Source organism: Erpetoichthys calabaricus, chromosome 11, assembly GCF_900747795.2.
Source record: "Erpetoichthys calabaricus chromosome 11, fErpCal1.3, whole genome shotgun sequence".
NCBI classification, from domain to species: domain Eukaryota; kingdom Metazoa; phylum Chordata; class Cladistia; order Polypteriformes; family Polypteridae; genus Erpetoichthys; species Erpetoichthys calabaricus.
The window spans coordinates 87,868,672-87,895,476 of record NC_041404.2 but is presented as its reverse complement, the minus strand read 5'-3'; the positions used below and the strand labels follow the sequence as shown (position 1 = coordinate 87,895,476).

At 36.5% G+C, this 26,805-nt stretch overlaps 1 protein-coding gene across 1 annotated transcript; it reads left to right on the top strand.

Moving 5' to 3' along the window:
• The first annotated feature begins 1,570 nt into the window (after positions 1-1,570).
• On the top strand, positions 1,571-25,216 carry ube2m (ubiquitin conjugating enzyme E2 M). The gene is made up of 6 exons (XM_028813564.2): positions 1,571-2,007; positions 3,795-3,889; positions 9,078-9,116; positions 10,551-10,654; positions 10,809-10,872; positions 22,876-25,216. Exons 1-6 carry the CDS (start codon positions 1,893-1,895, stop codon positions 23,014-23,016), a joined length of 558 nt encoding a protein of 185 aa, XP_028669397.1. The 5' UTR covers positions 1,571-1,892; the 3' UTR covers positions 23,017-25,216.
• Positions 25,217-26,805: the final 1,589 nt, after the last annotated feature.

Here is a 26,805-nt window from a genome sequence, read left to right as displayed (position 1 = left end):
TGGGCTACCACTGATCCTAGATATTTAAATGTATCCACTCTTTTCAATAACTCTCTTTACAGGCTATAGCTTCTGAATCCTGATCATCACTAAACCTCATACTGTATATACTGTCTTCATCCTATTTATCTTAAATCCTTTGTCTTCCAAAGCTCTTCACCATTCTTCCAAATTCCTCTCAAATTTTTAAAAACAGTTCTTCAGAGCGATGCCATAGGGGAACCATTTCTGGTTTCCAAAAGACCCATCCAAATGAAGGCTCCAGAAAGATCCTATATTTATTAAGATCTGTAACCGGCTCCGTACAATAAATAATCATTACTAGGTGGTAACAGATTTGTGAAATATCAAAAGGACTCTTGCTGCATAAGTATAGTAAACACAGGGTAAGTTCAGGTTTTCTTAATCTGTTTGTGTCCTGCTATTTAGCCTATCATACATTAAAGAAGTGTTGTTTTTTTTTCTACATAATAGGAAGTTTTTCAAAGCACAAAGAACCAACTTCATATGCAAATAACACTTCTCAAAATGAAATGGTGCTTGTCAAGCAATAGGTCTACAAGGAACCATGCAACCCAGTAAAGAACCATATACTGTAGTGCCATTAAAGAACCATTATTTTGAATAATGCATTCCCTCTTTTCTGGTGCTACACAGCACAATGTCTTTAGCAAAAAGTCTACACCAAGAGGGTTGTTCTTTTATCCCATGACTCAAAACATTCATAATCAGATCAAAGAGGCAAAGACTTAATGAAGATCCCTGGCCCAGACCTGCTTTAACTGGGATCTTGTCTATTACCCCAACACTTCTCTTAACCCAATTCCTCACTCCCCCATACACATCCTGGACAATCCCAGCTCTTCTCTGGTACACTTCTCATGCACCTTCAGACCTCTTGATGTGGCACTCTGTTATAAGCCTCCTCCAAATCAATAAGCACCATAGCACTAATGGAAGATATCTAATGATATCAATACAAATCATGATTTTATTAAGAAACCAAACAATTTTTTAGAGTTGAAAATAAAACTTATTATCTAACAATAGATTGAAATGTCTCCTTCACCTGATCTTTATGATCTAAAAAGTTAATAATTAATAATAATAATTCATTACATTTATATAGCGCTTTTCTCAATACTCAAAGCGCTATCCACACAGGGAGGACCCGGGAAGCAAACCCACAATCTTCCACAGTCTCCTTACTGCAAAGCAGTAGCACTACCACTGCGCCACCTGTTAGAAAAAAAGCAAAGATTATTTAGACTTGACCAGCATTTAATAAATCAGGAAAAAGTTTCAAGAATGATACTGTATTAATGGTACATTTTATTCTTTATTTACCATGCACGTGAGAATAATTTAAAATCGGTGTATGTGTGGTGTGTCTGTGGTAAGGTACTTTATAAAATGACCGGTGGGCGATTATCGCAATTTTTATACAACACGATATTCATGAGCGTACAGTACAGGATTTGCAGCTACCCTCACACGCTCGCCTCAGCCCCGTTTCTCTCACTATCAGCCCACCTACGTTATATCCCTCCCCTTATGTCACGGCGGAGGACCTATCCCAGCATGCCGAGTGGTGTTCCTTTCGCAGTAGCGGAGGAGAAGCGAGATCTCAGACGGCGGCCGGTCAAATTAAGCGGGACGCACTGATCCACTTTAGTCTGTAAAAAGCGGCTGCCTTGGGGGGGTTGAGAAATTTGTAGCTTGTCATCAGGAAGGGTGAGCAGAACAGAGAGAGGCGAGAGAGGGTGGAAGGAAGAACTCGGTCTCCCTGTGTCAGGGAGGGGGAAAAGCAGCGCCAGATAGGTGGGGGATTTGGGCTCCGCCAGCCGAGCACAGACCTGCAGCTTTAGACTCCGACGGGCCGCGCAGAGACCATGATCAAGCTCTTCTCCCTCAAGCAGCAGAAGAAAGAGGAGGAATCGGCCGGAGGCACCCGAGCCGGCGTCGGGGGGAAAAAAGCCAGCGCGGCTCAGCTTCGGGTCCAGAAAGGTGGGTGATCGAGAGTTGCAGTAAGAAAAAAGAAACCATAAGCCATTCAGTTGTCCCAACATATCGCCTGTCCTCCCCCGTGCCAGGCAGTCAACAACGGTGGCCCTTAACCTGTCTCTTCTCTCTTGACACCGGTAGGCCCTAAAAGGCCCAGCGCTCTGCTACCAGCGTCCTCAAGTTTTGAGGTCGCCTTACGATACGTGAGTGTTTCACTCAGATTTACAGGACATATTGTGTCGCGAGGCTGATTAAAATGCGGGAAATCGGAATAATGAAGGTCTCGGTCCAGATTGGTTCGTTTCTCGCCATTATATATACTGTTTTTGAATGGCCTAGTAAAGGGTGCATCCCATCACACACTTCCCCAGTGATCACGTTTATCTCATTCTGCCCTATAACCATACGCTAAAATATACTGCATAGATAAATATTAATAACTACTGAGCAAAAGTGTTCATTGGGTATTTATCTATAACCCGGTGTCCACACTTGGCCGGCATTCTCGTGCTGTACACATACATTGGAACAAAGTTGTTCTCTTGGATTTTAAATTTAGCAAATCATTTGCGGAGTTCTCTCCTAGCCAAATTGCAAGGTTCTGTCTAAAAAAGCCACCATGAATTCCACAATATTTGGTCACAGGTGTCAGTTTTGAGTAAACGTGAAAGTGTCGATATTTAACATTTTGCGATTACAGGATTTTATCTTTTTGATGCGTGGTCTGCCTTTAAGCTGTTCACTGTTCTGTGGAGTAGAAACTGGCTGCCAGTCACTTATTCTTAGTGAGCAGTACAAAGACGACTTTGTAATGCAGCACTCAGGATAATATTTAAAGTATGCTGATATGAAGCAGTTTGTTTATACTTTACAGTACAAAGTAACTTACGAGGCAGTGGAGTAATTGTTGCTCTTTAGTTAAGTGAAAGCTACAGTATCATTGATTTTACAGAAATAATAGATAAAGGATGACATAGGATAATAGCTAACATTGTATGCACTGGCCATATCAGTCTGAGCTTGTTTGTCACTTAGTAGTTAAGATCAATTAAGAGATACAAATGATGTGTTCATATTTTCTTAAAAGTTGTAGAGAAGAATGTGCATGCATTTTTCTGAAGGTATCCTTCGGATCCTCTTACTAAATGGTCAGTCTTGTACTTGGACACACTTAAATGCTAGACGATGGTTTTCAGATGCTCTTCTGTTGGTAAAGACACTTCCTTGTCAACAGCCTTTATTTGTCATCTTGGATGCAGTTTCTTTAATGTGCTGATGTCTCCTTAAGCATAATTATGACAGTTAAACATCAGTAAATTTAAATTTTATATATTGTTCAACCTGTTTTTCAATACCAACAGTTTAAGTGCTATATGAATACAGGGTAGTTAGGTGGTTTCTAAAACTAACCATCTTGAGAAAAATCATTTTCAGGAGTTTTCATTATTTGCAAAACCATGCATTTAATTCTGATAAAATGTGTAAAAGGACGAGCTGTCATAGCTGGATAATAATTGTCAGGTTTGTATTTTTAAGTTATTTCTCTGTAAAGTCGGTCCTCCTTATTTAATGTGTGTGTTTATTTTTTTTTTGTTCCTGCTTTTTCATAAACTATTTAAGAGGAACAATAGACCATTCAATTGCTTAAAGCATATATTTTCAAATATATATGTCCATATATGGTCTAAGAGTTGGGGTTGAATGCCAGAGAATGTTTGTTTGACTATCCTGTTATCTGACTTAATTTGTGCCATATATGTATTTACTTAATTTGTTCTCACTTTCTGCAGATATTAATGAACTAAATTTACCAAAAACATGTGAAATAGTTTTCCCTGATCAAGATGATCTCTTAAACTTCAAGTTAATCATCTGTCCTGATGAGGTGAGTTATTGCCTAGTGTGGAAGATTTTTAAATATCCTTTTTGACCGTCTGTGAAGATCTGCTTTGCAAACGTTTTCACCAGGAAAGCAGTCTTTCATGCCTTGGCTGAGAAATAACTGACATCCCTCAGTGTGCCATCTGAGAAGATTACTGCTAAAAATAGAGTCATCAGAAAATGAACTTAAAATATAAATACTTTCAGGTTTAATAGGCTTCAGAAACTATATTTTATATTTTTAATAGAAAAATATGCTTAATTTGATGTGTTACTGGTTTGCTTTTGAGTGTGTAGATTGTATGAAAGGTACAGAAATGCCTCATAGTGCTTAAAGCCCTTGTTTTGAGTTCAGGCTAGTTTTATATTCTATGTGTGAAATAAATGCTTTTATAATATTTGTATTGGTAATGCAGGAATAGCAGATTTCGTACATTGCCCGAAGGCCTCACAGAAGAGTCACAGGTGACTACTAAAATAAAAAGTTATATGGTATTGTGAGTACATCCTGCAATCACCTGGCACCCTGTTTTAAATTTATACCTCTCTGTTATGTTTTTGGCTGATGGGATTTAATTTTTTCTTTATTATAGTCCCAGCTTGGATAAAGTTGGTAGAGAATATGTCATGTTAGATTTAATCATTTTGCTGTGGAAGCATTATTACTTGTATAATATACTAACTATAAGAAGTATGCATCCACCTTGACCGTCTTCAAATTTTGTGGTTACAAATTTGTGTCTGAAACATGTTTCAATTGGATTTTGTAAAATCTGATTAAATTGCTTCACGTTTTGGAAAGGCAAGAGATTTTCTGTTTTGACACAAGTTGTTATATTCTGTTCAGCTTATTTAGTATAGGGTGGAGTTGTAGCTCTGAGGGGATCGGAAGGTTACCGGTAAATGCCTGTAAATGCCAGAAGTGACTCTACTCCGTTGGGCCCTTGAGCAAGGCCCTTAACCTGCAATTACTTCATCCTGGGTATGGGGTTGGTGGCAGGATTAGCACCAAAGCAACTGTTGAAAACCTAACAGTGTTCCAGTGTGGTGCTGAAATGTCAACCACTGCATTCAGGTCCCAGTGCAGGTGGTTCGTTGTGTGGCGGGTGCAGCAATGTGCTATCGGAGCATGTTCCCAACCTCTCTTTCTCACTTAGTATGGTTCTCATAGAACACTGAACACATTTACATATACATCAGTTTTATAACACAAAATACTATACAGTATATACCAGTCAGACATAATTATATAATATAAAAAGTGGTGTACACAGATTAATAGGTTTTCTAACATTTCCAATAAATTAAGGCTGATTGGAAGATATGGAATGCAAATAAATATATATGATGAAAAATGTATATCTCATAGCATCCAAGGTCCTAGAGAAATGAAAACATTTAACTGACTTAGGTCAGCTAGCCCAGTTATTTTCAGTTATTTTATTTTTAAATCAGTTAAATGCATCATTTGAGTGAGTTTTTCAATAATACTTCTAATTATTGTTTCTTTTATTTACAACATCAGTGATTTACTTTCCTGGACTTTATTAATTTAAAATTACCAAATGCATTATGAAAAGTTGATGTTCTGTGTTCCTTGAAAGTGCATTCTCATGGAGTATGGTTTATTATCTAATAAATTCAAGAAATCTATAAATTGTTTCAAACAATGAACTAAACTAGATACTTTTTTTGGTTAGCTTTGATATTTTTCTAATTTAAACTGTCCTAGAAATGTGCTTTGATATATTTTTTTTTTTGTATGACACTAGCATGGAGGATAAGATGAGTTTTTTCAGGAAAAGTGGGACTTTGCACTTTCCCCCTAGGTGGTCTATATGCGCTTTCCAGCAACAAATTGACCTGGTGTGTACCATTGTGGGTGGATGTGTGCCTGTGCATAGTGTTTAAATTGTAATGATAAATTGGATTAAATGTGAGCGAGGGTGCCCTGAAGTCAATGTTACTAGCATTATATCTAGGATATTTGTTCTTTATCTGCATTGCTGCCTTTTTAGGCTTTGACCCTCAGCTGTCCCATAGTAAATTAAGCAGGTTGAGAAAATGGATGGAAGATTTAAAATGTAGTAGAATTTTTAGGAAGGATTTGATTATCATCAAGTTATTTTGTAATCCCCCTGTTTACTTTATATTGTCCATGGTTAATGGATGGAGTGTAAACTAGCTGGTGTGCCCCCTCAACTAAAATTATAGAGTATATGTTCCTAAGAAAGGATTTATTTAAATAAGTAATTGGATACATGTACACCTTTCTAAGTACATGTTGGGTTAGGGGGTGTTGTTAGATTGAAAAATATGTAATTTTAGAATATCTTATGTATTGTTGTGGACAGTATGGTAAGGCTCTCATGTGAAAAGCTTAATTGTCGGAAAGTAATTTTCAAATTATGCAACGGATTACCAATCAGATTACAGTCTGTCCTTTTACTTAACATGTCTTCATTGTTCAATTAGCTTGTTTCTGAGCAGCTACAGTGTTGTTTTGGCTAATTCTTTTGTGGAAAGCCCATCTTGGGCCTTAGAGACTGACCTAATTTTTTTGTTTTTAAAAAGACAAATTTACATGTGTTTTGTGCCATGCAATCTATTGCAACTTATGGTGTTACTTGTTCTCACTTGGTACCTCTGAAAGTGTCCTCATAATATGCTGATAGTTATAATGCCACTAGTTCTAATATTTTTGGCATATTGTTACCTGCATGATATGCAGTTTTTGGTACGATGGGTAAGCAGGTTTAGAAAATGGATGGATGGATATTCTGCATTTATAGCTAAGATTCACACAACTTTTTTTGATTATTAGATTTGTTTGTAGGTTGATTTGTTTCAAGTCAAGGATAGCTGTTTTATTCAATAGTATGAATAACATTCATACAAACATTCAACTAAATTTTTATCTGTAGCACAAAAACATAAACAAATAGAAAATGTTTATACTGTACTGTATCTTATGAAAAGAGTTTATTAAATGATTCTTCTTTTGTATTATTGTGGGTATAGGTAATTGCTGGTTGATAGCAATTAATCAAATGATGAAAGGAAAGTTTAACTAGACACATTTTAATACTTTTATTTAATGCAGAAAAGATATTTTATTTTAACTGCAGTTTGTTTTTTTTTTACCCCACCCTTTTCAGTCTTTTCATTTTGAACAGTCATCTTAATTCAGTTTCAAATTTTAAGCTTAGAGATTTTGTAGAGGCGGCACAGTGGCGCTGCTGCCTTGCAGTTAGGAGACACGGGTTCGCTTCCCGGGTTCTCCCTGCGTGGAGTTTGCATGTTCTCCCCGTGTCTGTGTGGGTTTCCTCCGGGTATTCCGGTTTCCTCCCACAGTCCAAAGACATGCAGGTTAGGTGCATTGGCGATCCTAAATTGTCCCTACTGTGTGTTTGGTGTGTGGGTGGGCTGGCGCCCTGCTCGGGGTTTGTTTACTACCTTGCGCCCTGTGTTGGCTGGGATTGGCTCCAGCAGACCCCCATGACCCTGTAGTTTGGATTTTGCGGGTTGGATAATGGATGGATGGATTTTGTAGATTTTTTCCTAACTATGTAGAGTTCAACACAATGGTATTTTTTAATACATAAACAAAAATGAGTGTTTATTTTGAGCAGCAAGCTTGAAATAAATGTTGACTGAGGTATCAGCTTCAAAGGTTACTGTATCTGTTAACATTGGCACTACAACTCACAGATGTGCCATTTCACAGTATGTTTTACATACAGTAGGTAGGTAAAGTCCATTAGTTTTAAGGGCATAATCCACAAGTTCAAGTTTAATAAAATAACACATTATCAACCTTTCATTGCAGTTGATTAATGTTTTTTTTCTTTCAGATTTACACATTTATCTGGTAGCTTTTTTAAATTGTTGAGAAAATTAGGATAAAGCATGAGAAGTTGTTTATAAAAATATAACATTAATGAATGACTTTCAAACATGGCTTAAATACAGCTGTTTAAATTCCTTCCCAGTGAACACAACTATTTCTGAATTAGGAACAAAGTTTCTTTAGTTTGGGAAAAAATGTATGACAAAAAGTGAAGTTGGTGTTTTTTCTTTTTGTTTTTTTTTAATATATGGAAATTTGATATACCAATTCATTTATGCTGTCCTATAGGTTAAAATATTTTACCTAAGGAAAGTTTTTAATCAAACATTCATAGTGTTATTGTCATTTTATTAGTGGATACTAAGCATCTCCTCTGATATGAACTGTAATAATAATGTGTACTAATGGGTGATCCACATTTCATTTCATGTTTTTCTGTGTTTGTATAGTTCATTGGCCAAAAACTACTCGAGCAGAGATATGTTAAACCATATAGCAGGTGAAATAGGCTGTACAAAAAAATTTTGAAGCGTCTGTAGGCTGCACTTTACAGTAAGTAAAAAGGCTTAAGGCTTAAATAACACACATTGCAGCTTAGGAAGAAAGGTGAGTTGGATTATGGCCATGGGGGCTGTAGACACCAACTGTTTCTGTTGCATGTTTTCATTTTATATATATATATATATATATATATATATATATATATATATATATATATATATATATTATTAGGATGTATATTTCTTTCTGTCTAAGACAAATATGTAGATAGTAAATAGTTTTTTTAGTTGCAGAATAGATATTAGACAAAAAAAGAAGTATTTTAGGAGGTTGCAATCCTTGCTGTTCGCAAATCAAACTGCGAAGTGGCATAATGTGTTTTAATATTTTTCTGCCTAAAAGCTAGGCAGAATTCTAGGTCTTAAATGCAAAAATATATCCAAAAGAATAACATTACAGAGACTATTAACAGTACTAGGTTACTGAAATTTAAGGAATGGGCTATCTTTATTGAACCTACTTGAAGAATTTTTGATATCCCCCAGTTATAGTAAGAAGTTTTTCCAGAAAGAGCCCTATCATAATTTAAAGATCCAATTTTTCTGCCAACTTTAAACTAAAAAATGGTGCGTTGATACGTGTCTTTCTGTCTTTGTTTGTTTGTTTACATATACTATGTAAAGGATTGGTGCCCCATTCAGACATGGCACCAGTTTTATTCCTGATAGAGTTGAGAAAGTTTCTGGTTCAGTGTGACCTTAGAAAATGATAATATGTTATATGCATTAAAAATGTTATACAGTATATACCATTGATTTACTCTGGTAATTTTCTGTTGCAGGGTTTCTATAAAGGAGGAAAATTTGTCTTCAGTTTTAAGGTAGGCTTTTTCACTTTTAAATAATAATTTGTTTTGTATCTTTTTATTTTATTCGTGACTTTTGTTTTTGGAGAAATTTCTAAAATTAAAGTGCTTATTAGGAATGCAACACTGTTTTACGGACTTGTTAAAATGTACAACTTAGTCACAAAGAAACAATGGTATAGAAGCAGTTAGGGAAAGACCAAAAGTTTTGGGGACAAAGTTTTATATATCTGTCTATGAAATTTAGTTCATATTGAGGACTTAGAGGCCTGTAAATGTATGAATGTAGAAACCGTTCATAATGCAGCAAGTACAATGTCTTACTCATTAATATTGGGATGGTTTGGCTTTAAGAGTTCTGATATAGAACAAAGAGAAGTACTTTGTAAACTGTGCTTAAAAATGCTTCCTGGTGGAAACTGTTTATATACTGTCATTGAGACTTTGTGCATCTTTTTACTTGTAACAGTTTTATGTTTGCGGTTGAATGTTTGTTTAGGTAGGCCTATGAAGGGTTCCCAAAAAATAAGGTTATATACAATCATAAATACATTAGTTCATTTTCAACCCTTCACCCTATGAAGGGTTCCCAAAAAATAAGGTTATATACAATCATTAATACATTAGTCCTTGTACACTTTTTTTCTTGTAGGGTAGATGCCATTACCAAAAGTAAACAAGCTTCAGTAATTTAATTATGGATAAAATACACAGTTTATATATTTGTTATGCATTTCATTGATCAGTATGTTCCAGTTTACTGTATTTATTTTGTTTGACTGTTAATGTTTACTGGAAGGGTAGCTTTCACTGGGCATTTCTTCTGGGACGTTGAGTTGGGCCCTACAAAGGTGTGCACTGACTTTGCAAATCAGGTTGTTTTGAATAAAAACAGTTTTACTGTTTCTGAGCAAATACATATATATCATATAATATATCTTGAATTAACAAAAGCCTTCAAGATGCCAAGATTTTATTTTATGTCATATCGCCTAGATTTATTTTGAAACACACAGTATTTCAATGAGTGGTACAGTGATGTAGCACTTCAGTCTCTCTAATTGCATCTCTAGCATTGTGTGTAGTTGGCAAAGTGAAAAACATATTGGGATTAACAAACATCAATGAAATATTCCCCTGAATTTTTTTTTTAATATTACTTACTCCCTGTAGTTTGTAATTGTGTCTAAGAAATAATTTTAATTTCAGATTTCATACAGGAATTATATATCGACTATTCACACTGAACAGTGCTCTATCCAGTGTTCTCATGACAGTGAACACGAGAGCAGTGCAAGATGGGAGAGAAGAATGATTTGATTCTTTTTCTGGTACCATGTTATAGGCTATAAGCCAGTGAAAAATACTGATTGATTTATTGATGATTACCAAGCTGTAGTGGACTTTATGCCCGTAAAATATTTGTTTTATATCTTCATGTCTTTGTAGGTGGGCCAAGGGTACCCCCATGATCCTCCCAAAGTGAAGTGCGAAACAATGGTTTACCATCCCAATATTGATCTAGAAGGAAATGTCTGTCTAAATATTCTCAGGTATTTTCTGTGCTTGTTGTCGTGCTTTGGTTTGGTTTTTCTTTAAATTATGGTTCTCATTTTTACCCTTTCCCCCCCGTCTTTCATCCTTACAACATTTAAGTCCGTTACCTCTTCTCTGTTTATTTCTCAAGTTGTTCTGTGTTCTTCACAGGGAAGACTGGAAGCCCGTGCTAACGATTAATTCCATTATCTATGGCCTACAGTACCTCTTTCTGGTAAGTATTTAGTTTTACCCTGTGCTAACAATGTGTAGTAATTATGAGGAAAAGTTTAGATACTAGTTTGTGTTCCCGTTGTCACTGTTTTTTATTTGCGCACTCATTACTTTATCACGTACATTTTTAACACTTTACATGGCTATTAAAATTTGTGTTATATTTGGGGGAAAAAAGCTACTATTTCCCTTATGTTTAACATGTGTTCCTCTTTCATTGTTTTTAATGTATCAGTACATTGCAGTACATTTAGTAAAAAAAAAATATTGTCTAATATGTTTTGTTTCTCTAAAGTTATCTTCCTTACCAAATATCAATTAGCTAGAGTGGATGAGACTGTAGTTAAATGAGCCTTGGCGATTGTGATTAAAGAGCAAACAGACTTGTTGTTTATTCAATGATTACTAGCTGAGAATGACATTATTGAGGGGTGGCCATTTGCTCAAAAATGTCCTAATTATTCAATTAAATGTAATTTTCTCTTATTTTAAATTGAACAAATAATATGGTGAGCTAGTAATGCAGTGTATGGTATAATAGCTGAGTGATACTTAATTCTCAACGAAACAATTCAGTTTATCAGAAAAAGGGACAAAGTGAGGAGTTACTGTAATCCAGAGGCTGGCTGAGAAGTTTAAAAAAATCTATTAGATGGATTTAATATATTTGTCTTCTATTTAAATACTATCTCCTATACCATATCCAGAGCAGGGTCATGGATAAGCTGAAGCCCATCCCAGTAAGCAATTGAGCACAAGGCAGAAACAATCGGTGTGTAGGATATTAACCCATCACACTGTGAACGCACACAGATACACATGCCATGGGCCAGTTTAGCTTCTCCAGACCACCTAACCTGTCTGTCTTTGGCCTGTGGGAGGAAACGAGCACCCAGAAAAAAGCTGTGCAAACACAGGAAGATAAAGTATACAACATGCAGGGAGTACCAGTTACTTGAAACATGGTTTCCTTGTTGCAAGGCAGCCGTGCTACAAGCATGCCCTCCACCGTATCCAAAATATCTCTTACAATTCGGTCTCGACTGGGGTGTACGATGGTCTAGGTTTGCAATGAATAATTTTGTAGATTTTGGTGTGCAGAGTAGAGTATACTAGAAAAAGATAGGTCAGTATTTTTCTTTCTTTGGTCAGCCATCCAGGTGTTACTTGAGTACGATCCAGTTCACTGCAGAGTCTGACTATATGGATGTTCACTGCTGACTAATAAAGCTGTAATTCTTTTGCCGAAAGTTATGAGTGAAATGTTGTTTTTACTCATTATGAAATGCATACATTTCATTAATAATGATGACTGTGATAAAGCCAATCACCTAACCCTGATGCTGTGCAAACAGTGGGATGTGTATTAGGTGATCATCAAAAATTTACAGAAAGCAAGATCTGTGTACATCTGGAACTTGATATTTTATACTGGTGGAGGGGTCAAGTGTGATGGCAATTACATTCATTACAGCATTGCTACATTATCTGTGCTGTCACTGGCAGACCTTTTGCTTGATCACAGTTGCTATAAATTGATGGATTGTTTCTATACCTCGCCTGAACTGCTTGAGATTTTACTTCAAAGGAAAACTGATGCATACAGCACTGTATGACTGAACCGCCATGATAAGTGACTCTGGTCACGTGAACGCGTCAACCTACCATGTGTGGCTAAGAGGTAAAACGATTGCATTCCAGTGGAAGGACAAGAAAGATGATTGCTTTATAAGCACTGTTTACAGCAACTGTCGATGTTCATGTCGGGAAATGTAGAAGTCGCTATGCCTTGTGCTGTGGTAGGCTGCAATAACACAATAGACGATGTCAATCGTGCGGGTCAGGCACTGATATTCTGTTATGTGTAAGGCGCACAAAAAAAAAACTTTTGACATCTGCTCAAATAGTGTCTATATGGTGTACAAGACATGTAAGCTAAATCTGTTACAGTACTGCAGTAGATACTAGACATACTTTTCCTACTGTGAATACATTGTGGTTTTGGTATTTATATGTCTCTTTCACTCATAATAGCATTTTTTTGTTTTTGAAAAAAAGTTGAACGCTTTTCAGTCATTTTTCCTGGGGTAATCATAACACTAAGGAGGTTAATATTGTTAGACTTGTGCTTGTGAATTGCCCTCTTTAATTCACACAACAGATTTTAATTTGGTTCAGATTTGGAGACTGAGATGGCCTTTGTTGTGTGCTTGGGCCATGTTTTACCTTTCTGGCAGAGAGACAGGCAGGTTTTAGGGTAAAGTTTTCAAAAAAAAAATATGGAGATTATTCTTCCATTAATCCTCATAAGAGCCTCTTGACCATGTGTAACAAAACAACCTCAAAACATCAATGATTCACCACCATGTTTCACTTTGGTTATATGGTGTTTTTCTTTTTGTGCCAGAAATGACAACAGTATGCATTGCCATAAAATTCAATTTTCGCATCATCTGACTACAATACACAATTCAATTTGGTGCTTGGCAAACTTCAAGCAATTCATTTTTGAGACTGGTTCCCAAGAAGGGCATCTTTCATGAATTTCTTCCAATAAAGCTTCTTGTCATGAAGGTGGCATCTAACAGTTGATTTAGAAATAGTATCCTAAGATTCATTCAGATTATGCAGCTGAGTAACTGATCTTTGCGTGTGGGTTTTTTTTTTTGTCCTTTTATCATATACCCTATGCATGAGGGCAGTATCATGCGTCTTCTTTCTGGAAAATTTTTAAGAGTTTAATTTCCAACAAATTTTAGCATAAGTTTCTTATTTCATTCTAAAGCTGTAGTATGGCCCTAATTGTGGCCATAGTGGTATTTTCAGCTGCCTGCATTTTTTATAATCATTTGCCTAATTTTTGCAAGTAACAACCTTTAGTCTGATATGAGTTGAAAGCTTTTTGAATTTACCCATCTTAATGGATGACAAAAAAGATTTTACATGGGTGCAACCTCATTGTTATATCCCGGGGGGAAAAAGAGATGATAATAGGTAATAAAGCCTTGATAACAGGAGTAACGCAAAAATATTTTTTTTCCCCCAAGCATGCACATCTGCTTAATAAATGATGTTAATTAGGGCTGCTGAGTGTGCCACACATTTTCATGATAGAATACACTATTCTCAAAGTAAAGCAAAATTCTTTTAGGAATTATGTTTATTAGGTAAACAATAAGCAATTTCTCCAAACATTTTGAGGAGTATTTCAATTATTATATGTATTGCTCACTTTATATTTTTTCATTATGGATATCAATAATTCTGGAGCAGACTGTAATTCCTCAGTGAGCTGCTTATAGGAGATGGAGAATGTGCCCAGAATTCTTAGAGGTTTGAAGGGTCAGAGTGGATATTGTGTGTATTTGTCTTTATCTGGCTTAATGTAAGGCCCAATGAGTCAATCACGGTTTCAGACCAAACAAAAATCTTTCCTTTTTTATTTTTTTATTTTATTGATTTTATTGTAATCACACAGCATTCCATACAGATAGATCAATTTTTACAAACATAGGATTGAAAACAAACAACCCCCACCCCTGAGAAAGAGAGCATGGCCAACAGAGTAAAACTTTCAAGATAGTAAAAATAAGTAAATCGATGAATTAATAAGCGGATAAAGATAAATGGAGAAGAAAAAGAAATGAAGAGAGAATCTGCTTCCTCAGTGCTTTTAAGAGCTTAATTTAAAATGTTATTAATTAGATCCTGCCAGGTTTCGAAAAATTTCTACACAGATCCTCTGAGAATTTGATTTTTTTCCAATTTCAGATAGTATAAACCATCAGTTACCCACTGACTTAAAAGAGGAGAGTTAGGAATCTTCTAGTCGATCAAGATAAGTCTACATGCCAATAATGTAGTAAAACAGGTGGCGCAGTGGTAGTGCTGCTGCTTTGCAGTAAGGAGACTGTGGAAGATTGTGGGTTTGCTTTGAGTACTGAGAAAAGCTCTATATAAATGTAATGAATTATTATTTTTTATTATTATTAAAGACAATTACAGTTTCTTTGTTCTTCTCCACTTTAAGCCCATCTGGAAGTACACCAACCACAGCTGTTAATGGGTATGGAGGGATTGTGACACCAAGGCTGTCTGAAAGGCAGTTAAAAATTTTGGTCCAGAATGATATTAACTTGTTACGCCCAAAACATGTGGCCCAATGAGGCTGGAACTTGATTGCAGTGTTCACAGGTTGGATCTTTCCCTGGAAACATTTTGGACAATTTTAAACGAGACAGATGTGCTTGATATATAATTTTGAGTTGAATAATTGTTTGCTTTGCGCATATGGAGCTCGAGTGAATTCTCTGCATTGCTACCTTCCACTCCTTTTCTGAGATATTGAGTAAGAAATACTTTTCCCACTGTCCTCTTGGATCTTTGAAAGGGAGGGACTATAAAATGGTTTTGTATATTGCAGAAATGCTGTCTGAGTCCTTGAAACTGAGCAATATTTTTCCAGCATAGTGGGAGGTGAGGAAAATTGGCCAGGTTCTGTTTAACAAAGTTTCTAATTTGAAGATAGTGAAAGAAATGTGCTGCTGGAAAGTTAACTTTGGAATGTAATTGTTCGTAGGATGCAAAGACGTTGTCTATGTACAGATCTCCAAGTGATTTAATCCCAGATGTTTTCCAGATATTAAAAACTGCATATGTTTGCAAGGGTTGAAAAAGGTGGTTCTCATGCAGAGGTGCCACAGATAAAAGCATCTCTATCTTAAAGTGCTTCCTACATTGGTTCCATATTCTGAGTGAGTGAAGCACAATTGGGTTGTTAGTACAAAGTTTTTGCAAAATTTGTTAAATAAAAAGGTTCTATATTTTGACTGCATCTGTCATGCAATGTGATTTCCTTCTCTTCGTTAGTGCCACCCCCTTGAAAAGTATCACTTTATGGGGCAATGCAAACCTGTATTAATACTTGTGTGCACATTAAAATGTTTTTTTTGTACAATGTACAATGCTCTTGACAGTGAAATAGGTTATTCTTAGCCAGTAATTGCAGTGGAAAATGTGTTTAACATCCACTCATGCATGGGAAAAAAATACCGTCAAATACCGTGAAACCGGGATAATTTAGAAAAATACCATGATATAGAATTTTGGTCATACCGCCCACCCCTATTGCAGACTTGAATGTTAGGGTATTTGCATACATTTTGGTCTCACCATGTCGAAATAACATGTTTTATACATGGTCCCCCATTTCTGGGCACATTATATTAAAGCAGTCATATTTAGTACTTTGTTGCATATTCCTTGTATGCAATGAATGATTGAAGTTTGTGATTCATAAAGATCAACAGGTGCCAAGTGTCTTCTTTGATGATGCTCTGTCAAGCCTCTAATGCAGCCATCTTCTTCTACCAAACAACATTTTTAAAACTATAAATGCATGCACACGCGTGTACTGTATCTTTGCTTCACTGCATTTGTGCTTTCATGTCTCTGTCCATTATTCTTGTGAGCACTACTGTATTCTATACCAGTCCACTACTTTAAGTGCCTTTTTATTAATTTTGCTGTAATAAGTATCCCTCCTTACTAAATGGATTGAGTTTAAGTAATTAACCTTGATAACATGCTGTCAACTGAGTTATTTATAATCCAGTTTTCATGGGGCTTTTATTTTTTTTTTTACTAACGGTAACACCGCTTGCAATGACATTTATCTGTCTGTAGCTGTAGCTAATGGTTAATGTTTTGCCTTTTGCGCATGTATGCAGCTTAAACTGTACAAAACACAATTTAGATGGAAGCAATACAACATTGTATGCTGGCAATCCCTGCTCTTGCGGAACGTGCCAAGACTGGACATTGCATCTCTATTCTTGTTTCAGAGCTGTGGAATGATCTCCCTTTATTCAAACTGCATCCAGATTACTTGCGTTTAAAGACACCTTTTCATTAAATACTGCTTAGTTACTCTCCTATAGGATAGCTGCTGTTGTACTGACAAACAGTTTAGAATACTGTTTCTGTCTTAGTCTAGCTACAGGTATAATTATGTAGCACTTTTACTCTCTTGTGCTTACAGATGTACAGTATCTTGTTCTCTGTTGCTTTTAATGCTTGCTGCTTAATTCTTGTATGTATTGTAACCTGCTTTGTTAGTTGCCTTGGCTAAAGGCATATGTTAAATAATTTTTGCCCATCAGTCTACAGTCAACAACCCATAATGACTTGGTGAAAACATTAGTTCAGAACAATGGCAAATTTATTAAAAATTGAAAGAAAAAAAACAATCTCATTTATATAAGTACTCAGACCTTTGGCCGTGGCACTCCGTTGTGGTCAGTTGCATCTACTTGGAATCAACCTGTGGTGAATTGAATTGATTGGACATAGTTTAGAAAGTCACACATGCATGTATATAAGATCCCGCAATTCACACTACATATCAGCACAAACATATTAGCCTTGAACTCCAAGGAACTTTCTGTAGATCTATGCAGTACAGCTGTTTTGAGGCATAGATCAGGGCAAGGATATAAAACCATTTGTAAAGCTTTGAGTATGCCAAGGAGCACAATAGTCTCAATAAATGTGAAATGGAATTAATTTTGGAAACACCAGGGGCCCCAGGTATAACGCCGTGCGTAGAACTCGCACTATAACATAGCATAAGCACAAAAGCAGTAATGTTCGTACGCACACAAAAAATCCAGATGCATAAGTCTGTGCGAACGCCAACTTACTCCACTACATAAATCCCGGTCAGCGTGAAAAGTAACGCACGTGCATGTGCCTGCTGTCCCGCCCCGTCTCCTCCCAGAATTATGCCTCTTTGAATATGCAAATCAATATAAATAGCCCTTAAGCTCAGCGTTCTGTGAAAAGGCAGTGGCAAAAGCACTTGGGGTTGGAATAGAATAATTTTAGTGAATACCAAGTGGAGGCAAGGAAAAACGTACAATTTGTTGGTTTAAACTGTGATATGATCAACGAAAGGAAGTTGATTGAGTGACATAGAGTGTCGGAGAAACTCAAGCTCAAGTTCACAAAGTTGTACAGTGCCCGAAATAAAAAGAAGTTGTCACATATCAAAGTCGCCTTGAAAAGGCAAGTCGTAGCCCACCATTGGAGTGTCATATGAAAGCTTATTAGGGTACAGAGAAAAAAAATAGGCACAAAGTGGAGAAAAAAAGCACGAAATGACAACTTTAATCTCTAAATTTCCACTTTAATCACGTAGTTTATTTTGTCATTAAAGTAGAACATCATAAACTTCATCTTAAAATCGTTTAATTTACTAGTGTCTCAAATCCCATCATAACTAAAGTAGCACGTTAAATGCTTTGTTTTGTATTTGATCTTCTATGTGCTCTGTGTGTGAATCACTACGTGCTTCCGGGGTTTCTCTTCCTCCTACAGGACACAGAATCCATTACATTCGTGATATTACAGCTCTCTGAATAATTAAAGTACTGAGATGTATACGTGATATCATTTTCATGATGATAGGAGTTAAAGCATGTTATTAAACATGGGAACACGGTGGCGCAGTGATTGTTCATGTCTCACGCAAGATGCTTGCTGCGCCCTGCGTGACCTCTGATGAAATACTTTATTGTAGCAGTACTGTCTTTTTCAAACGTACTAATCCCCAATTCCTGTCCTGTTTTCTTTCTCCAAATACCCAATCGCCACACAATCAACTCTGTAATAGACTTTAAGGCATCTGTAAGCTTAGAACACCGATTCTTCAAAACTTTTAAGGAACATTGAAATATCTTCGTAGTGCGTGTTTAATTATTCTATCCATCTATCCTTCCAGTGTCGCGCCAGACCCAGCAAGAATACAGCGCGAGGCAGGAACAATCCATAATGGAGCGCTAGATCCTTGCTAGCGCAGCGACACCGTGTCCTCACATGTTTTATTAACAATATAGATTATTTAAATGAAGTTAGTTTTATCTGTATAATATAATAAACATATTTTGCTGCATTTCATCTTAAAAATATCATCCATATGTAAATACGTGCTTTATAAAGTGGCTCAGATTGTGCAATATTATAACTGTATCGCAAGTTTACAGTGAGGTGATTTTACATATAAGTACAAACAGTTCTACAAGGAGCACTTGATGGACTGATTGAGTGCATTTATAGTTCTTGGGATGAAACTGTTTCTGAACCGCGAGGTCCGTACAGGAAAGGCTTTGAAGCGTTTGCTGTGTGAGAGCAGTTCAATAGACAGCATGGCTGAGGCAGTGTGTGCTTGATGCTGTATACCAATAATTCTCTGCCGTAGATTATATTTATATATAGTGATATAAATACTCTTGAGTGGTGCAGTGAGAGTAATATGGAAAAAGATGATCCGCTGTGGCAACCCCTAATGGGAGCAGCTGAAAGAAGAAAAAGAAGGTGTAGTGAGAGTAACGGCGCTAAAGCAGCTATGGTATTTGGAATACTTTGGCTATTCCCTGGACCATTATATTGTTACAGTTTAATTACAATCAGATGCATTAAACTAATAAACAATATGCAGTTAGTTTCAGTGTATATGATAAAGCCGCATTAGGGATGTGAATCTAAAAAAGAAAGGGTAACCACACAGGAACAGTAGCACTGCTTTGACGCTGGGTGTCGCCAGTCTGCAAAACCGAGCGGAGAACTTGTGTATGCCAGCGTTGAAGCTACCGTGGAAATGTACGTGGCTTTACGCCAAGTTTAGGTTTTATACATCGTGATTTGAGCATGGAAACGTTCATATGTAACATTTTTGTGCATATGCAACGTTTATACATGAAGCCCCAGGACTCTAGATTTGGCCCTTCAGCCAAACTGAGTAACTGAGCAAGAAGGTCCTTTTTTTTTTTTTTTTTAGAGTGACCATTAGATTCTTGGTCACCTCCCTGACGGAATGAAGACATAAATCCTATTGTACATCTGTACAGAGACCTGACAGTGACAGTTTACAGACGCTTCCCATGCAATCTTAACAGATCTGCCAAGAAGAATAGGATAAACTGCCCAAATTCGGGTGTGTGAAGCTTGTACGGATTTATCCAAGAAGACTCAAAACTGAAATTGTTTCCATAGGGGCTTGCACAAAATACTGAATTAAGGGTTGGAATACTTAGATGAATGAGATATTTGAGTTTTTGATTTTTCATATGTTTGTAAATCTTTCTGAAAACATGTTTTTACTTTGTCATTGTGGGTTACTGAGTGTAGATTTATGGGAAAATATGGCACATGTATCCATTTAAAATTGCATCTACAACAGAAACGTGTATAGAGGGTATGGGTGTCTGAATGCTTTCTGAATGCAGTGTGTGTGAATAATTGTATTATACCCATACTATGATTTGAGTGTTGTTCACAAGTTTTTTTTTTTTTTTTGGCAAAATATTTTGTTTCATTAACTCACATATTTTGTGAAAAGGAATTTGTACACACTTTTGAGCCTGCTTAAGTAGTTCAATGTAACCAGGGCTGTTGCATCTCCCAGCATTCTAGCAACGCAAGTAGATTTCTAGGTAAAACATTTCAAAGGCAGTGTGGAAGGGACTTGTACATATGGGTATAAGAATAACTGATTAATAAAATATCAAGTTTTTAACCAGTATCCCCTAAACTCTAGAACAGTAGAATCTGAACTCATACTTCTTTCCACCATTATACTTGTAACTTTTGTGTTAAATGAATTTCTCAGTGTATGTGATATTCTTTATTATAGTTAATATTTATTGGATTGAGATATAATTTATTTTATTTTAATATATTATATTGAGATTTATTAGATTAAGATATGAAAACCATCAGACCGACTAGTTTCAAGCAATTTGCAACAGTTTAAATGATGGAATTACAGAGTTACAAAAGGGGAAAATGCATAGCTATTGCAATAATGCATCTTAACAATACATCTCCCAATAGATGTCTAGCTATCAAGAAGTGATATTCCATCAGTATATGAACCACCCCCTTCCTGCTGTTGTAATATTCTTGGTATTCTTTTTAGCTTTTGGATCAAGTGAAACAGTAAAAGCATAACCATAACTACTGTGTGTTTTGTCAGGATAATGTCTTGAACTAATCTAGCAGTTTAGTACAATATCAATATCAATACTGATGCACTGTGCAAGAAAGGACAGAGCCGACTATACTTCCTTAGAAGGCTGGCGTCCTTCAACATCTGCAATAAGATGCTGCAGATGTTCTATCAGACAGTTGTGGCGAGCGCCCTCTTCTATGCGGTGGTGTGCTGGGGAGGCAGCATTAAGAGGAAAGACGCCTCACGCCTGGACAAACTGGTGAGGAAGGCAGGCTCTATTGTTGGCATGGAGTTGGACAGTTTAACATCTGTGGCAGAGTGAAGGGCTCTCAGCAGGCTCCTATCAATTATAGAGAATCCACTGCATCCACTAAATAGTATCATCTCCAGACAGAAGAGCAACTTCAGCGACAGACTGCTGTCACTGTCCTGCTCCACTGACAGATTGAGGAGATCGTTCCTCCCCCAAACTATGCGACTCTTCAATTCCACCTGGGGGTGTAAACGTTAACATTTAACATTATACAAAGTTATTGTCTGTTTTTCACCTGCATTATTATCATTCTTTAATTTAATATTATTTATTGTATCATTATGCTGCTGCTGGAGAATGTGAATTTCCCGTTAGGATTAATAAAGTATCCATCCATCCATCCATCCTTCCTTCAAAATTATCATATTGCAACTAGGGACTAATGTCAATTTGTGTTTCATTGTCTAAATGGAGATATTTCCCAGACTCTCCCTCACCCGGGGTAATGTGATTGTTCCCCAGCCCCTACACTAATGCAGCAAGCCACCAACCAATGCCCCCTGCAACATCCACAAACCAAGAATATATATTGTGGAATATTGTAGCAGCTGTAGATTATCTGAACCTTCTGTGTGAAATCAATGTGTGAATCTACAATATTACCTATAGACAGTGCAGAGCTTTTATTTGTGATTCTGTTTCTTAAACTACTACTGCTGCTGATTTTCACTCCAACCAATGTTGATTTTTAAGTATCAATCCCTTTTTATCAATTACAGAAATAAACAATAATTAATCTAGAGTCAGAAGCAGGGTGCATGTGTGAAGGATTTATATGAGAAGTTTGAAACATACAGTATGTTGCATCTTCTAGTTCAAAAACGACGGCAAGTGTCAGAAAAGGCTGAACCATTGTAGTAATATTTTTTTAAAAGAAGGCTGCTGATTAATTCTTTTATTTTTCTTCAAACTTTTTGTTATGTTACTGCCTCAATTGCCTTCTGGTTGCTTCTTTTAAAAATTCCAGCCAGCAGCAATTATCATACACAGAACATTGCCTCTTAAACAAAATCTGCTTATTTAGCTTTACTAATAATATTGGTAGGTTTATCCTAAAGTGATTGTTTAATAACAGGCATTTGAAAAGAAATCTTAAGAAGCGACATTTCTAGATTAGCACTGCAAGTTATTTAAACAATCTCTAATGTATTAATTGCAAGGAAAATTGGCAGCTTTAGTGGAACTTTGATTTTCTGAGCCACAAAAACGATATACAAAGTACTGCTTAAAATTAATGTTTTAATAAAGAACAAGTTGTTGAAAGCAACATATGATAAAAATAGAATTTAATATAATTAAAAATCTTTGGTGAGAAATATGTAATTGTAAATGAAGCATAAAAAATGAAAAGCTGACCTGAGACAAAATATATAAATAAGGTGGCCTTTGTGAGTAAAAATTGTAATGTTGCTAACTTTGTTTGTCAGACATGTACAGATATGAAGAAAGGTGTAAGTGGCATCCGAAGCTTAGAAATCCCAAGGCCAATCTTATGCTTGTGCCTTTAAAACAGCATGTCTTGTCTGTTTTTTTTTGTTTTTCTCTCTTTTTTTTCACCTGATATTTAGATTTTTTTTTTTTTTTTTCCCCCCTGCTTATGTTTATAGTTTTAACTCTTAGTTGATGTGGAGTAACAATGTCTTTGGGCTTCATACATTAATATGAATATGTTTTTATTTTAGGAACCAAACCCTGAGGATCCTTTGAACAAGGAAGCAGCTGAAGTTCTCCAGAACAACCGGCGGCTGTTTGAACAGAATGTTCAGCGATCGTTGAGGGGCGGATATGTGGGCTCAACGTACTTTGAACGCTGTCTGAAATAAGCCGAGGCTATAGCCAAGTTGGGTGGGGAGGGAGGGGAGGATGCGACATAGCACACATGGAGATGGATAGCCAACTGGCCAGCTAGCTGTGAAAGTTCTTGGGATGCATTTTGGGGGTGGGAGGAGGATTGGGATAAGGTCAGAATTTGCAGTGATGTACTTTGATTAAATATTAAATAAACTTAGGCGGAAGCCATCACATGGGTCAGCAGGGGAAATTATGAAGACAGAGAAAAAAATGAGCAAGAACTAGCAGGAGATTCATTATATGTGCCATGGACTTAACAAAAGAGAAGGGGCACTTTAAAAATAAAAATAAAAAAACAACACTTGGACCCAAGCAGGGATGTGGTAAACGGTGTTCCATGGGAATGCTTTTTCTATTTAGACTGTTTTTTTGAATGGCAAGTAGTGGCTTGGCATGAAGACTTATGGTGTTCAAGTAAATATATACATGTATATCTGTCCTGATGTCCAGAGTGTTTGCTGAGGGAAACTGACGTGTAGAATTTAGTGAACTGTGGTCAGCTAGGAAGACAGTGCTACCCCAAACGCTTTAAAAGGGCTAACTCTGCATACATAAAATGCCGCAGTTTTACATTTCATCTGATGGGAAGGTGCAAATAAATGGTAAGGATACATCTTTGATCTGTTTATATATTGTTTTTCAATATATGCACTGGAGTTTTAGAACACTTCACAGAAGGCAAAGAGAAAATAGGCATTCAGGCTGGACAGCTTTCATATTCTTTTTAAACATGGCTCGAGACTGGTAAATTCAATTAAGTTGAATTCAAATTTAAAATCAGTGGCCAAATAATCAGTCTTTATTATTCATACCTATACAATTGTGTTGTATTTTAAAAAGGGGGGGGGGTCCTTATGTTATAGCATAGTGCATATGACTATCGTAACTTCATTCAGATACTGGGTTTAAACAGAGTATTTCACAAATGAAATATAGTATAAATCTTTGATTCAGTCATGATGTTCTCAAATTCATGCAGGATATATGCCTAGTTACTACTACCCCATGTCATGTTATGTAAAGCACTGACCATTTCTGTTTTATCTACTCCATTATTCATTCACATGCTGCTGGTGGAATGTCTTTCTACCATGAGATGCAGAATGGTGTTTTTAACTTGGATGTTGCACATAATTAATTTATTTATCTACTTCACCTCTTATTTTTGTGAATTTTTTTTTCCTCCAGTTTGTGTGAATGAGAAATGATGTTCTACCAAAGAAGCGTTTGCTTCCTCCTAATGCACATGCCATGATTGAAATATCTTAGTTGTTTTGGGGAAGGTGGGGTGGGAGATGGGGCTGGACAACAGATAATTTTACCATAATGACATATTAAAGGGATAATCTGCCGTATCCTGTAATCTTTTTCTTTTTTTCAGTAGTATGTTACATTAATGCCACATCATACCTGAATTTTTATATATGTGCTTTTCATCACCAGTGCCATGTGCTTAGAACAGTTCTATGATTGTACTGTATTATGATTAAACACCGTAATTGACAACAGACCAGAATCTGAAGCCACATGGTGATCTGCAGGGTCAGTATGAATTCAAGAAAGAAATTCGATATCCAAAGAGAGAACTGCCCCCTGGTGAACTAGCCTGTCTCTAATTGCTCTCAGTCCTCATCCCCACCCCAAGACAGCAAGTTGTTCTGCTGTGCTTCAGGTTTCCCAACTATGCTTTGTTTCAGGCCCTAGTGCTATGCTACTCTTGATTCTCTGACCTGGGCTGGCCAGATTTTCTAAACTCTTGATTCTGACTTGTGGATGACGTTACCTGGAGGTTTTTGTCTAATAGCTTTGCCACTGTGACTGCTGTCCTTCCATTCACCTACAATATACATTGATGTTAGAAATTGCCCTCTGTTGGTTGCCAGATTTTTCCAGTCACCATGCCTGAAGGATTAGTATATTGTGTCACTTGGAACACAAATTTGCAATGTACAGAAATCGGTTTAGGAAATCCCAAGGGCTCACAGCTTGGGTTTGTGTTGTAGCAGAAGCACGCATGTTTGTGGGGAGCACTGGGTGGGAATTGGTTTATGGGAGTGGGGTTGGGAATGAATCCTGGAATAAATTGTATATCTCTTACCTGCGCCAAGCTTTTACTGTTCAGAATGGTAAATAAATAAAATAAAAATAAAGGTTTTATAAAGTGGTCTTTTATTAGGATTAAATTATTACTTCTGTGTTAATAAGCTCTTGCCTCAAACTGATTTCAAAGAGGTATAACAAATGTGTATTTCAGATTCTGTCTGTTAAAACAATGCATAAACTTACAGCCTTGGCAGTTTGTATGACATTAGAAAGTTACGAGGTCTAGTAGCAGAGAGTCTGGGTGACATCAATTATGGCTTTTGTATTTTGAGTCTTCTGATACAAGGGTCCATTGAGGTTTTTTGATATGTGCTTTATGAGTGGTGCTTTGCTGGCTGCAGATTACAGGGAGGCCCAAATGGGTAGTGAACGTGACTGGGGGATGTCACTTTTGTTCAAGGTAAATTAATTTGTCTTCTCTAGAAGAGCTTCTAAAATGTTTTGGGGATGGTTAATGAGGCTATTCAATGGAGGTTGCTGGAAGGGTCTCTTACCAAAATGATGGGAACAGAAATTCAAGGACGCTTTGCGTAGACGACAACCGTGCAGGAATCTTGTCAAGTTAAAGATGGTGGACTTCCATTTGCTCTTAGCAGAAGGACTGGTGGCTCCAGAGAAGGTGTGGAAACTGCTTGGGATCTCTTGAAGGGGTGACATGATGGCATGATTGGACGGTATTAGCAAGGGCTAATGATTTGAACAGGACCATACAAGGGCTGCTTTACCTTGGAGTGGGCAGTGCCAACAATATTTTTTAGGGATGGTTGATGTCCTGTGCATGTACCAAGGGTGGATGAGATCCTGCTTTTTAATTCTGCCTCATGTAGTGTACCTCTTCAGTTTACTAAAAGGATCACTTGGCTTTTTAGGCTTGATGTTAAATTTAATGTGTTTTTTGTAAGCATAGGATGCCACCATATTCATGTCTTGCCTTTGGTCCAGTTTGTGATTTTGTTTTTCTTTTCCCATGAGTAAGACACTTAAAACATGAGTGTAGTATTTTTGCTACTTGAGGATAATGTCCTCTTGGCCTTCCCACCAGCGTTTATGTGATATGCCTGATGTGCTAAAACTTCTAACCTGATGAACATTTTTCATATTTCATGGATATAGTATAAATACATTTTTCCTATTATAGAGTACCTTTCTTTTTAATTATATATCTTTATTAATCAGTTGTGGTTTTTTTTTTTATTTGAACTTTCATATTAAACTCTACCTCTAAAGGCTTTATCAGGCAATTTCCATTGCACAACCAAATTATATGTTGGTTGGACAAATTTTAAACAAATGTCAAAAGAGTAAATTATCCAACTTTAAATAGAGTTGCCTACAAAATGCAACAGGAAAAGGGCAGAACATTTGCTTGTGCAAGTAGCATCAGAGAAAGTGGAACTCAGGAGTTCCAGAGTGGGGACTCTACAAAGTAAAATAACAGCTTGGTTGTATTAGAAGAACATTTTGAAGTTAACAGGATGTTACATGTTTTAGAGATTTCCATATGTTCTTGGATTGAATCATTGTGAGGCTCATCCTGTTTGTGTGGACCAGTGGATTAAATGGAAACATGTATTTGAACACTTTGATAAAGATAATTAAACTTTGCATACACAATAGAACTGTGATGACACAGATTTTGAGGTGCCTTAAAATATCGA

Excerpts from the sequence above, each read along its gene's own strand:
- ube2m (XM_028813564.2), top strand. The coding sequence starts at position 1,893 with ATGATCAAGCTCTTCTCCCTCAAGCAGCAGAAGAAAGAGGAGGAATCG. Across the intron at positions 2,008-3,794 it reads TCAGCTTCGGGTCCAGAAAG|ATATTAATGAACTAAATTTA; the intron begins GTGGGTGATCGA and ends CACTTTCTGCAG. Across the intron at positions 9,117-10,550 it reads AATTTGTCTTCAGTTTTAAG|GTGGGCCAAGGGTACCCCCA; the intron begins GTAGGCTTTTTC and ends ATGTCTTTGTAG.